We start from the raw sequence: 11,993 nt of genomic DNA on the forward strand, positions 1-11,993 counted from the left end.
GGAAAGCACCAGATACCCCTCCGGCTGTGAATGCGGCTTAGGCTAGCAGACCAAAGCATAGTTTTCTCGTATTCTGAGAATTCAAACCTTGGGACCCACCTGCTCAGGCATGCCCACTGAAGGGGGTGAGTGAGAGTGGGGCGGTAGGATGGAGACTGGCTAGTGCACCCACCTCCCAGTGGCTGTCAGTGTTGGCTGTTAAAGAATCGCAGCTGTTTCCTCTGGCCAAAGGATTCCCTCAGGAGTTACACCTCCCCACGGGGGCAGTGGGCAAGCCCATTACCTGCTGGCATGGGGTACAAAAAGCTGGTCCCTTATCTCCAGGTGAGACAGGTCTGTCGTGCAGCTCCTGTTCTAGGGCTTACCCAGGGATCCAGGTACAGCACCCTGCAGCAGCCCACCCACTCGCTCTGTCCGGCTCCCTCTCTCCCTTCCCCTGGCAGAATCCTCTCAACCAGCCACATGCCCTTGATCACTATTTCACGCTCTGCTTCCCAGGAAGGTAACTCAAGACAAGTGGCGATACAAGCCAGACCTTTTAGGAATCCAGGACTTAAGCTCTCTGCGAGATTCTTCATTCACCTATCTGCTTTAAATCCAGCAGCTGATCACAAAGAGTTGGACACAACTGAAGTGACTTAGCACACATGTACGCACATTGATTCAACAAACGCTGAATCAGGTTGAGACAGGTTCGTATACTCAGGAACGTGAGAAACTTAATGGGCACAGCCCTTGCCCTCGTGGAGCGTACTAACGGGGAAAGGCTGATGTTAGACACGCAAATGCATGCATGGGGTACATGGTAGCTAGGCGGGTCTTCCCAGTAGTAATGAGACTGTTTGCCTCCAAGATCATATTTCCAGGATGACGGTGGAATGGGAGGAACACTGCCACCAGCCATCAGCCTTTCTTTCGCTTTGGAAGCTGCTGGGATGTAACTGGGACTAGGGGCCAAAATGGCATTATTTAAGGCTCACCATCTCCCTTGAGCTGACTCTTATCAGTGAACCCACATGGGAAGCCGTGGTTAAAGGTGAGAGGACACTGCAGGAGGCCCCCTGAGTCACTCACACCTTGTTTTCCTAATTCTTTTACGTTCTTAAAAGACTTGCTCTTTCCGGCCTTTCAGGAGTGTCATCTACCCAGAGCAGATATGGCTGCATCCCAAAACAATCTGGCCAGGATTTTAACCACCAGTCCACAAAATGCCAAACAGTTTATGCCCAGCAGCTCATGTTGTGAGCTGAGATTCACACTACAGTTCCCATGATCGAAGGAGAACATTTCAGCCATCCCTGGGCTCTTCTACGGCGGCTGTACCTTGCCAATGAATTCTCTTTGCCCTGGGACCCGTGGCCACGTTGCTGGGCTGAGACTTTCCTGTGCCCATGGGGTCCTCCTGCTCCCAGTGGCACTAGTCATCTCCTGGACCTCCGTTTACCACCTGGAGAAGGTAGAGGTGAGCCGTCAGCTGATGCTTATTCAGGTCACTCTGAGAGGTGCAGCCTAGGGAAGACCTCCGTGAATGGCAGTCGGATCCCAGGACTCTGCTAGTACTTGCTAATGGAAGAGATCCCTTAGGGCCAGGGCCGCATCATCCTGTGTGCTCTGGGCTCCCACTCAGAAGGGGGTCGTGCATGGCTTCATGCTCTCGGTTTAACAGTCAGCAGTGGGAGAGGAGGGGAGTAGGGGCAGAGGAAATCCTGCTTGCTTGCCAACAGGACCAGATCTGTCTTCTCTGCTCTGGCAGATGCTTGAAGCTGATCATTTTTCTCAGAGAGCTCTTGTGGGCTCCTTGGAGGTTCCCTGCTAGCCCCTTCACTGGGAGTTGCCTTCCTCCAAACAGATGTTTTTCTCTTCCGAAAGTCAGCTGAGGCTCTTTCCACAGCCCTGAGAGACACAGCCCTCCATCCTAGCTCCGGGGGCTTCTCCTGACAGGAACCCAAGCACACCCCACTCTTCCCCTCCTGCAGGGTCCTCCTCTACCCGACTCTGTCTCCTCAGTCTTGCCTCCCTGGACCACTTTGTCTCTGCCAGCTCTGTGGTAAGATGCTGATCTTTCCTTCCACATTTCCCAACATAGGCCACGCACGGCACAGCTTTCTGAGCGGCCCCATGGAAACCCCCCTCACTAAATCTGAGGCGAAGGTAGGACTTCCTACCACTTCTGCCTCAAGTGGAGTGAGACATCTCATGTCACGGCAACAGCTTTCTCCAAAAATAAACAAACACACACACCCCTTCAAAATTCTCTCTCCTTACTCTCTGCTATTTTCTGTATTTTCTATACAAAATATAGTTGAATGGGGGTGAAAGAGGACTCGGGAGTTATCAAGAAACCAGTTCTTGACAAATCTCTTAATAATTTTTTTTTGACCACACCAAGTGGCATTTGGGATCTTAGTTCCCCAACCTGGAATTGAACCTGAGCCTTCAGCAGTGAAAGCACAGAATCCTAACCACTGGAGCACCAGGGAATTCCCTTCTTTGTAATTTTTATATGAGGGATCTGGCTTTGAAATTCCACACTATCGTGTTTCATTGTCTCTGGAGAGACTTCAATATTAAGACATTGTTGCATGCAAGGCCCTGGATTAAGCACCATCAATGAAATAACAGATTATTTACACAGCCCTCTGAAGTTTATGAAGCATCTCACATACCCTATCTCAACTGATTCTTCCAACAGCTCTGTGATAGACATTATTACATGCCTGCTTCACAGGGAAATCAGTTGGCTATGTGGCTGGCGCTTGTCACTTAGCTAATGAACAGGACGGCTGGGGTGGAGACCTCCTCCCAGGTTTTCTTGCTCCCAGCTGCCAGTGCTACCTTGGCATCTCTGCCTAGGAAACAAGTGTGGATATTTGTGACCACGACAACAGCTTCCAGCGAGCGCTCTACCAGGTACGGAAGCAAGGGAGAGGAACATGCTCTGCAAACCACACAACAAAGGACCAGTAGCACGTGTCGCTATTTTTACGATGATTTCTTTCAGCTTCCGGGTCAGCTGGGTTGACTCTTCAGGATGCCGAAGTTCACAGTCACCTGAACAATCATCCTACTGCTGGGCGGCTCTGAACACAGGCTATGCTTGCCTTTGCCTCACGTGCCCTATTTTGTGTACTTGGGGGTCCCTGTCCACAAGCGAAGTTTACTTTCCCTGCCTCTCAGTATTTCAGGTCTCTACTTAATCTCTCACCTAATTACCTTGCTTTCAGTAACGTGAGAAAGTTGAGGCCAAACGTCAAATCCCACCTGGGATATCAGTTTTCATCCCTTCACTGGCCTTTCAGAGACCATAGCTTCTGCCCTGATCAAGTCCCACCCTAGTCATACCATCCCAAAGAGTGTCTGATGGGTGGGTAATGAATCAGGCTTCTGGGAGGAGTTTACATGTGGGCAAGATCTTACACCTTCAGACCTTATACCAGTTGGTCGTCTACAGAGGAGTACCCTTGCCTTGAGTGGAAGCAGCTTTGTACTCACTGAGAACATTGTAAATGATCTAAGGAAACATTGGATAAAAACAAGAAACAAAAGATAATCATATTTAGTACATAAAGTATTTAATACCTGCTAAGCACTTTCATCCAAGTACTGCATTTTGGACTCTTTTGTTGACCATGATGGCTACTCCATTTCCTCTGAGGGATTGCTGCCCACAGTAGTAGACATAATGGTCATCTGAGTTAAATTCACCCATTCCAGTCCATTTTAGTTCGCTGATTCCTAGAATGTCGACGTTCACCCTTGCCATCTCTTGTTTGACCACTTCCAATTTGTCTTGATTCATGGACCTGACATTCCAGGTTCCTATGCAATATTGCTCTTTACAGCATCGGATCTTGTTTCTATCACCAGTCACATCCACAACTGGGTATTGTTTTTGCTTTGGCTCCATCCCTTCATTTTCTCTGGAGTTAGTTCTCCACTGATCTCCAGTAGCATATTGGGCACCTAATGACCTGGGGAGTTCCTCTTTTGGTATCCTATCATTTTGCCTTTTCATACTGTTCATGGGGTTCTCAAGGCAAGAATACTGAAGTGGCTTGCCATTCCCTTCTCCAGTGGACCACATTCTCAAAAATGACAGAATGATCTCTGTTCATCTCCAAGGCAAACCATTCAATATCACAGTTATCCAAGTCTATGCTCCAACCAGTAACGCTGAAGAAACTGAAGTTGAACAGTTTTATGAAGACTTACAAGACCTTTTAGAACCAACACCCAAAAAAGATGTCCTTTTCATTATAGGGGACTGGAATGCAAAAGTAGGAAGTCAAGAAACACCTGGAGTAACAGGCAAATTTGGCCTTGGAATGCGGAATGAAGCAGGGCAAAGACTAATAGAGTTCTGCCAAGAAAATGCACTGGTTGTAGCAAACACCCTCTTCCAACAACACAAGAGAAGACTCTACACATGGACATCACCAGATGGTCAACACCAAAATCAGATTGATTATATTCTTTGCAGCCAAAGATGGAGAAGCTCTATACAGTCAACAAAAACAAGACCGGGAGCTGATTGTGGCTCAGATCATGAACTCCTTATTGCCAAATTCAGACTTGAACTGAAGAAAGTAGGGAAAACCACTAGACCATTCAGGTATGACCTAAATCAAATCCCTTATGATTATATAGTGGAAGTGAGAAATAGATTTAAGGGTCTAGATCTGATAGATAGAGTGCCTGATGAACTATAGAATGAGGTTTGTGACATTGTACAGGAGACAGGGATCAAGACCATCCGCATGGAAAAGAAATACAAAAAAGCAAAATGGCTGTCTGGGGAGGCCTTACAAATAGCTGTGAAAAGAAGAGAAGCAAAAAGCAAAGGAGAAAAGGAAAGATATAAGCATCTGAATGCAGAGTTCCAAAGAATAGCATGAAGAGAGAAGAAAGCCTTTTTCAGTGATCAATGCAAAGAAATAGAGGAAAACAACAGAATGGGAAAGACTAGAGATCTCTTCAAGAAAATTAGAGATACCAAGGAAACATTTCATGCAAAGATGGGCTTGATAAAGGACAGAAATGGTATGGACCTAACAGAAGCAGAAGATATTAAGAAGAGGTGGCAAGAATACATGGAAGAACTGTACAAAAAAGATCTTCATGACCCAGATAATCATGATGATGTGATCACTAATCTAGAGCCAGACATCTTGGAATGTGAAGTCAAGTGGGCCTTAGAAAGCATCACTATGAACAAAGCTAGTGGAGGTGATGGAATTCCAGTTGAGCTGTTTCAAATCCTGAAAGATGATGCTGTGAAAGTGCTGCACTCAATAGGCCAGCAAGTTTGGAAAACTCAGCAGTGGCCACAGGACTGGAAAAGGTCAGTTTTCATTCCAATCCCAAAGAAAGGCAATGCCAAAGAATGCTCAAACTACCGCACAATTGCACTCATCTCACACGCTAGTAAAGTAATGCTCAAAATTCTCCAAGCCAGACTTCAGCAATATGTGAACCGTGAACTCCCTGATGTTCAAGCTGGTTTTCGAAAAGGCAGAGGAACCAGAGATCAAATTGCCAACATTCGCTGGATCATGGAAAAAGCAAGAGAGTTCCAGAAAAACATCTCTTTCTGCTTTATTGACTATGCCAAAGCCTTTGACTGTGTGGATCACAATAAACTGTGGAAAATTCTGAAAGAGATGGGAATACCAGACCACCTGACCTGCCTCTTGAGAAATCTGTATGCAGGTCAAGAAGCAACAACTGGACGTGGAACAACAGACTGGTTCCAAATACGAAAAGGAGTATGTCAAGGCTGTATATTGTCACCCTGCTTATTTAACTTCTATGCAGAGTACATCATGAGAAATGCTGGACTGGAAGAAACACAAGCTGGAATCAAGATTGCCGGGAGAAATATCAATAACCTCAGATATGCCGATGACACCACCCTTATGGCAGAAAGTGAAGAGGAGCTAAAAAGCCTCTTGATGAAAGTGAAAGAGGAGAGCGAAAATGTTGGCTTAAAGTTCACCATTCAGAAAACGAAGATCATGGCATCTGGTCCCATTACTTCATGGGAAATAGATGGGGAAACAGTGGAAACAGTGTCAGACTTTATTTTTTTGGGCTCCAGAATCACTGCAGATGGTGACTGCAGCCATGAAATTAAAAGACACTTACTCCTTGGAAGAAAAGTTATGACCAACCTAGACAGTATATTCAAAAGCAGAGACATTACTTTGCCGACTAAGGTCCCTCTAGTCAAGGCTATGGTTTTTCCAGTGGTCATGTATGGATGTGAGAGTTGGACTGTGGAGAAGGCTGAGCGCCAAAGAATTGATGCTTTTGAACTGTGGTGTTGGAGAAGACTCTTGAGAGTCCCTTGGACTGCAAGGAGATCCAACCAGTCCATTCTGAAGGAGATCAACCCTGGGATCTCTTTGGAAGGAATGATGCTAAAGCTGAAGCTCCAGTACTTTGGCCACCTCATGTGAAGAGTTGACTCATTGGAAAAGACTCTGATGCTGGGAGGGATTGGGGGCAGGAGGAGAAGGGGACGACCGAGGATGAGATGGCTGGATGGCATCACTGACTCTATAGACGTGAGTCTGGGTGAACTCCGGGAGATGGTGATGGACAGGGAGTCCTGGCGTGCTGCGATTCATGGGGTCGCAAAGAGTCGGACACGAGTGAGCGACTGAACTGAACTGAACTGAAGCACTTTCATGGGCTTCCCAGGTGGCAGTGGCAGTAATGAACCTGCCTACCAATGCAGGAGATATTAGAGATGCAGGTTCGATTCCTGGGTCAGGAAGTTCCCCTGGAGGAGGGCACAGCAACCCACTCCAGTATTATTGCCTGAAGAATCCCATGGACAGAGGAGCCTGGCGGGCTACGGTCCATAGGGTCACCGAGTCAGACATGACTGAAGCAACTTAGCACGCACACAAGCTCATCAGCCTATGGGGTGGGTATAATTATTTCCCACCCCATAGTCTCTAGGGTATAGAGACTAGTCCAAGGTCACATAAAAGTGATATAGACTCAGGATTCAAACCTGGGTCTTTCTGAGTTTAACGCTCATGCTGTAAATCATCACGTGTGTGACCTGACTCCTTAGGGACACTGGAGAGGAAGACGGTAGACGTGCCAAATGTGGAGGAAATCGTAAGAGTTATTTTAAATAAAGAATCAAGCACATTGGTTCCACTAGTGGATATGCTAGGAAAATGTGTACGAATTCTTCTGGATTCCTCTCTTTCAAAGTTTCCCAAATTCTCTGCCTTGGCTCATAATGTAAATAATGGCTCTACAGTGGAAGTTTTGCAAGCTAAAGCATCTTTAAAAGAACTCTGGATGTGTTACAGAAAAGTGATTTTCCAAAAACACACATTCCTTTAAAATTTCTTTCTGAGGGGCAGTCATGAGGCCTCCTGCCCCTGTGGCCAAATCCACCACATTAAAGTAAATGAAAACATAACTCACATGGTTAATATGAATTAGCCTTTCCATAACCCTTCATACCATCAAAGTACTTTGCCCTGCTGTTGCTGGTTTATATAAACTAAGTGATTCAGTCAGCCAAGCACTAGGAAGAAAGATTTCACCAGGCTTTGATTGAATTAAATGCTCCATCATTCTCTGGCCAATGCTGAAGGTTTTATATGAAATTGAAACAAGAGAAAATGCCTGGGCTAAGACAATCTGATGACCAAGAAAACATCTGGAATAATATCCTCACTACAGCCAACCAGGAAAATATTCAAGGCCTCCCCCCTCAAGTGGGTAGCGCTGAAGAAAACAATTGGTGGGTCTTTGTTCTTCCCCTCTCTGTGGGGTGAGAGCACCATCCCTTTCCATTTTGTGGCAAGGCTGGCAGGTTACTGAGTTTTGTCCCCAAATATAAGGTACCCTGAAGAGCAGTGTCTCAATTTGGGTTCTCTCAACAGCAGACCCTGAGACAAAAATTTGAGTGTGAATGTTTTATTTAGGAGCACATGCCAGGAAGCTCTGGTAAGACAGTAGAGAATTAAAATAGGAAAGACAGGCAACCAATAAAAGGCCCATATTCAAACAGGCAGCCACTGTGGGAGACCAGAGCTTAATCTTGCTTAGGTCGTCAGTGCCTCTGAGTTTCCAGCCTGATGGGTAAAGAGCTGGGGTATTTACATATCACCTCCCATTATTTACTGGTTAAGTAAGTGAAAGTATCAGTCGCTCTGTCGTGTCCAACTCTATGTGATCCCCTGGACGCTAACCCACCAGGCTCCTCTGTCCACTGGGGATTCTCCATGCAAGAATACTGGAGTGGGTAACCATTCCCTTCTCTAGGGGATCTTCCCGACCCAGGGATCAAACCCAGGTCTCCTGCATTGCAGGCAGATTCTTTACCGTCTGAGCCATCAGCTTATTGGTTAAGAGCTGCTGCATAAGGATGTCAAAACCCCAGCAATTTTAGCCTTTCTTCTTGCAGTCAGGGAGAATCCTGGGACAAAGTGCCCCAGGTGCTTGGATTGACCTGCACAGAAATGGTAAGCGCAATGCAAGCTTCATCTTGGGGAAGAGTGGCGAGGAAGAGGAGGAGAAAAGGGCAGAGGCCAAGCTGACTCATATATTACGCCACTGTCTGGGGCCTATGAAATGTTTTAAGATTAGAAAAAGGGATGAACATAATCATTAAAAAGATATAATAGGAACTTTCCAGAACGCTTGGTGAAAGGCGGAAGAGCGGCAGCTGCCCGAGCTGCGCACAGCAATGTGCTCCTTCCCGCTCCCCAACACCGGAATCCGCTGGCACACCGGCTGTAGAAAATGGTGAAAGAAACCACTTACTATGATGTTTTGGGGGTCAAACCCAATGCCACCCAAGAACTGAAAAAGGCTTACAGGAAACTGGCCTTGAAGTACCACCCTGATAAGAATCCAAATGAAGGCGAGAAGTTTAAACAGATTTCTCAAGCTTACAAAGTGCTCTCTGATGCAAAGAAAAGGGAATTATATGACAAAGGAGAACAGGCAATTAAAGAAGGCGGAGCAGGTGGCGGTTCTGGCTCCCCCATGGACATCTTTGGTATGTTTTTTGGAGGAGAAGGCAGGATGCAGAGAGGAGAGGTGAAAATGTTGTGCATCAACTTACAGTAACTTTAGAAGATTTATATAATGGTGCAGCAAGAAAACTAGCTCTGCAAAAGAATGTGATTTGTGACAAATGTGAAGGCCGAGGTGGTAAGAGGGGAGCAGTAGAATGCTGTCCCAGTCGCCGAGGTCCTGGAATGCAAATAAGAATTCATCAGACAGGACCTGGAATGGTTCAGCAAATTCAGTCTGTCTGCATGGAGTGCCAGGGCCATGGGGAGCGGATCAGTCCTAAAGATCGATGTAAAAGCTGCAACGGAAGGAAGATAGTTCGAGAAAAGAAAATTCTAAAAGTTCATATTGACAAAGGCATGAAAGATGGCCAGAAGATAACATTCCATGGTGAAGGAGACCAAGAACCAGGACTGGAGCCAGGAGATACTATCATTGTTTTAGATCAGAAGGACCATACTGTTTTTACTTGACGAGGAGAAGACCTTTTCATGCGTATGGACATACAGCTGGTTGAGGCATTGTGTGGCTTCCAGAAGCCAATATTTACTCTTGACAACCGAACCATAGTCATCACTTCTCATCCAGGTCAGATTGTCAAGCATGGAGATATCAAGTGTGTGCTAAATGAAGGCATGCCAATTTACCGTAGGCCATATGAAAAGGGTCACCTAATCATTGAATTTAAGGTAAACTTTCCTGAGAATGGCTTTCTCTCTCCTGATAAACTCTCTTTGCTGGAAAAACTTCTGCCTGAGAGGAAGGAAGTAGAAGAGACTGATGAAATGGACCAGGTAGAATTAGTGGACTTTGATCCAAATCAAGAAAGACAGCGCCATTACAATGGAGACGCATATGGGGATGATGAACATCAGCCTCGGGGTGGTGGTCAGTGTCAGACCTCTTAGTAGGGCCTGTGAATAACACTCACTGCTGGTGTTTTATTTGCAGTAGTGACTGAGTGAAGGACTATAATCATAATATGCTCACTACTTGCTTTTGTTTTAATATTCAACTATAGTAGTGTTTAAAAGTTAAATGAAGAATAAACTTGAATATAAAAGCTCTGACTTTGCCCTGTATGTATGATGACTTCAGTGTGCAAGATAAGTTTAATACTTGTAAAAACGACTTTAAAAAATTTCCCCTAGCATTTGTTAGGCCATACTTTGTGATTGATTTCAGCTATGTACATGGAATAGCTTAGACTGAAATGCCAGGTATATGTATCGACTTCAGTGTATGACCCTTAATTGTTAAGCTATGAAATTAAAACTGTGTTTAACTGGCAGTCACACACACACACACACACACACACACACACACACACAAGATATAATAAAAATCCAGCTTGTATTATATTTGTCTTTATACCAGCACTGTCACAAAATATAATTTTTAATATTTTTTACTGGGGGAAGGAGTCCATGGAGACTCACAAAAGTCATAGACTGTCCTTGGGCAGGGGAAAAGCTTCAGTTATTTTTCTTGATTTTTGACATATTCTGCCATTTCAAATGGCTCACACTGGTCCAAACCACCCACCTCTCCTGTTCCACTTCTTTCCTCTTTCCTTTCTTTCTCGTCCGCTTCCATGCTCCCATGTCCCTCCTGCTGTATTTCCCTTTGTGTATCTGTAGTAGACATCAGTTATTTTTGTCTTCCCAGCATCTATTCCCAAATCTTTTGATAAAAACTTCTGAACTTGCTTTTGAGAAGCCAGTATGCCCTACCTGCTCCTGGTCAAGAGATAGACAGACACTTGGCATAAATGAGATATTGCTCCTTGGAATTCAACTTCTGAACAGAGTCATGTAAAAACTAAGATATTACTTCCTGCTCCCCAGGCCCCTGGAGTGTCCCAGTGCCTGTCCTCTCTGAAATCTCATTCTATAGCTCTTCCTTCCATTCTGTAATGTACAGAATAGATAATTTACACGAGAGGCATATATGTTTTAATGTATATAGGCATATGCAATATACACATATGCATAAGACAGGCATACCATGTTCACAGATTAGAAGACTCAGGATCATAAAAGCCATAAATTCTTCTTGAGTTCATATACCAAACAAAACATGAATGGCTTTTCTTTCCAAGAAAATCAATAAGTTCTTTCTAGAATTTCTATTGAAATGCAAAGAGCAAAGAAGAACCAAGCCACTCTTGAAGAAAAAAATAAATAAATCAGGATGATTTCCTCTGCCAGATGACAAGAATTATGATAAAGCTCTAATTATTGAGGTATAGACAGCGAGGGTAAAGAGAGAGACAAAAGCACCAGTTCGGTTCAGTTCAGTCACTCAGTCGTGTCTGAGTCTTTGCGACCCCATGGACTGCAGCATGCCAGGCCTCCCTGTCCATCGCCAACTCCCGGACACAAAAACACCAGTGAGAGGACCAGGAAACAAACCTATCTATGTACGCATACTTGATTTATGACAAAGATGGCACTGCAGGGAAGTAGTAAAATGACTTTTGAGTAAATGGTACTGGGACAATGAGATGTGTGCCCTCCAGGCTCCTCTGTCCATGGGGATTCTCCAGGCAAGAATACTGGAGTGGGTTGCCATTCCCTCCTCCAAGGGATCTTCCCAACCCACGGATTAAACCCAGGTCTCCGGCATTGCAGGCGGATTCTTTACCATCTGAGCCCCCAGGGAAGTCCACAGGGACAACGAGATACCTATATGAATAATGAGGTGGATCCCTACTTCATGCTCTACATAAAAATCAGTTCCAGATGGATTTAAACCTAAATATGAAAGCCAAAACAATAAATTCTTTAGAAGGTAACATAGGAAAATATCTTCATTATTGTGGAGAAAGGAAACAATAAACACACGGTAATTAATGAAATAGATATTTGTTAAGAAGGTAGATCTTATGTTAAATGTTCTTATCACAAAAAGTAGTAGGAAATTTTTAGAGGTGAAGGTTA

At 44.9% G+C, this 11,993-nt stretch overlaps 1 protein-coding gene across 1 annotated transcript; it reads left to right on the plus strand.

The window, feature by feature from the left end:
- The first annotated feature begins 8,775 nt into the window (after window positions 1-8,775).
- On the plus strand, window positions 8,776-9,959 carry LOC128051555 (dnaJ homolog subfamily A member 1-like). The gene is made up of 2 exons (XM_052644186.1): window positions 8,776-9,075; window positions 9,645-9,959. Exons 1-2 carry the CDS (start codon window positions 8,776-8,778, stop codon window positions 9,957-9,959), a joined length of 615 nt encoding a protein of 204 aa, XP_052500146.1.
- Window positions 9,960-11,993: the final 2,034 nt, after the last annotated feature.

Source organism: Budorcas taxicolor, chromosome 1 (genome assembly GCF_023091745.1).
Source record: "Budorcas taxicolor isolate Tak-1 chromosome 1, Takin1.1, whole genome shotgun sequence".
Taxonomy (NCBI): domain Eukaryota; kingdom Metazoa; phylum Chordata; class Mammalia; order Artiodactyla; family Bovidae; genus Budorcas; species Budorcas taxicolor.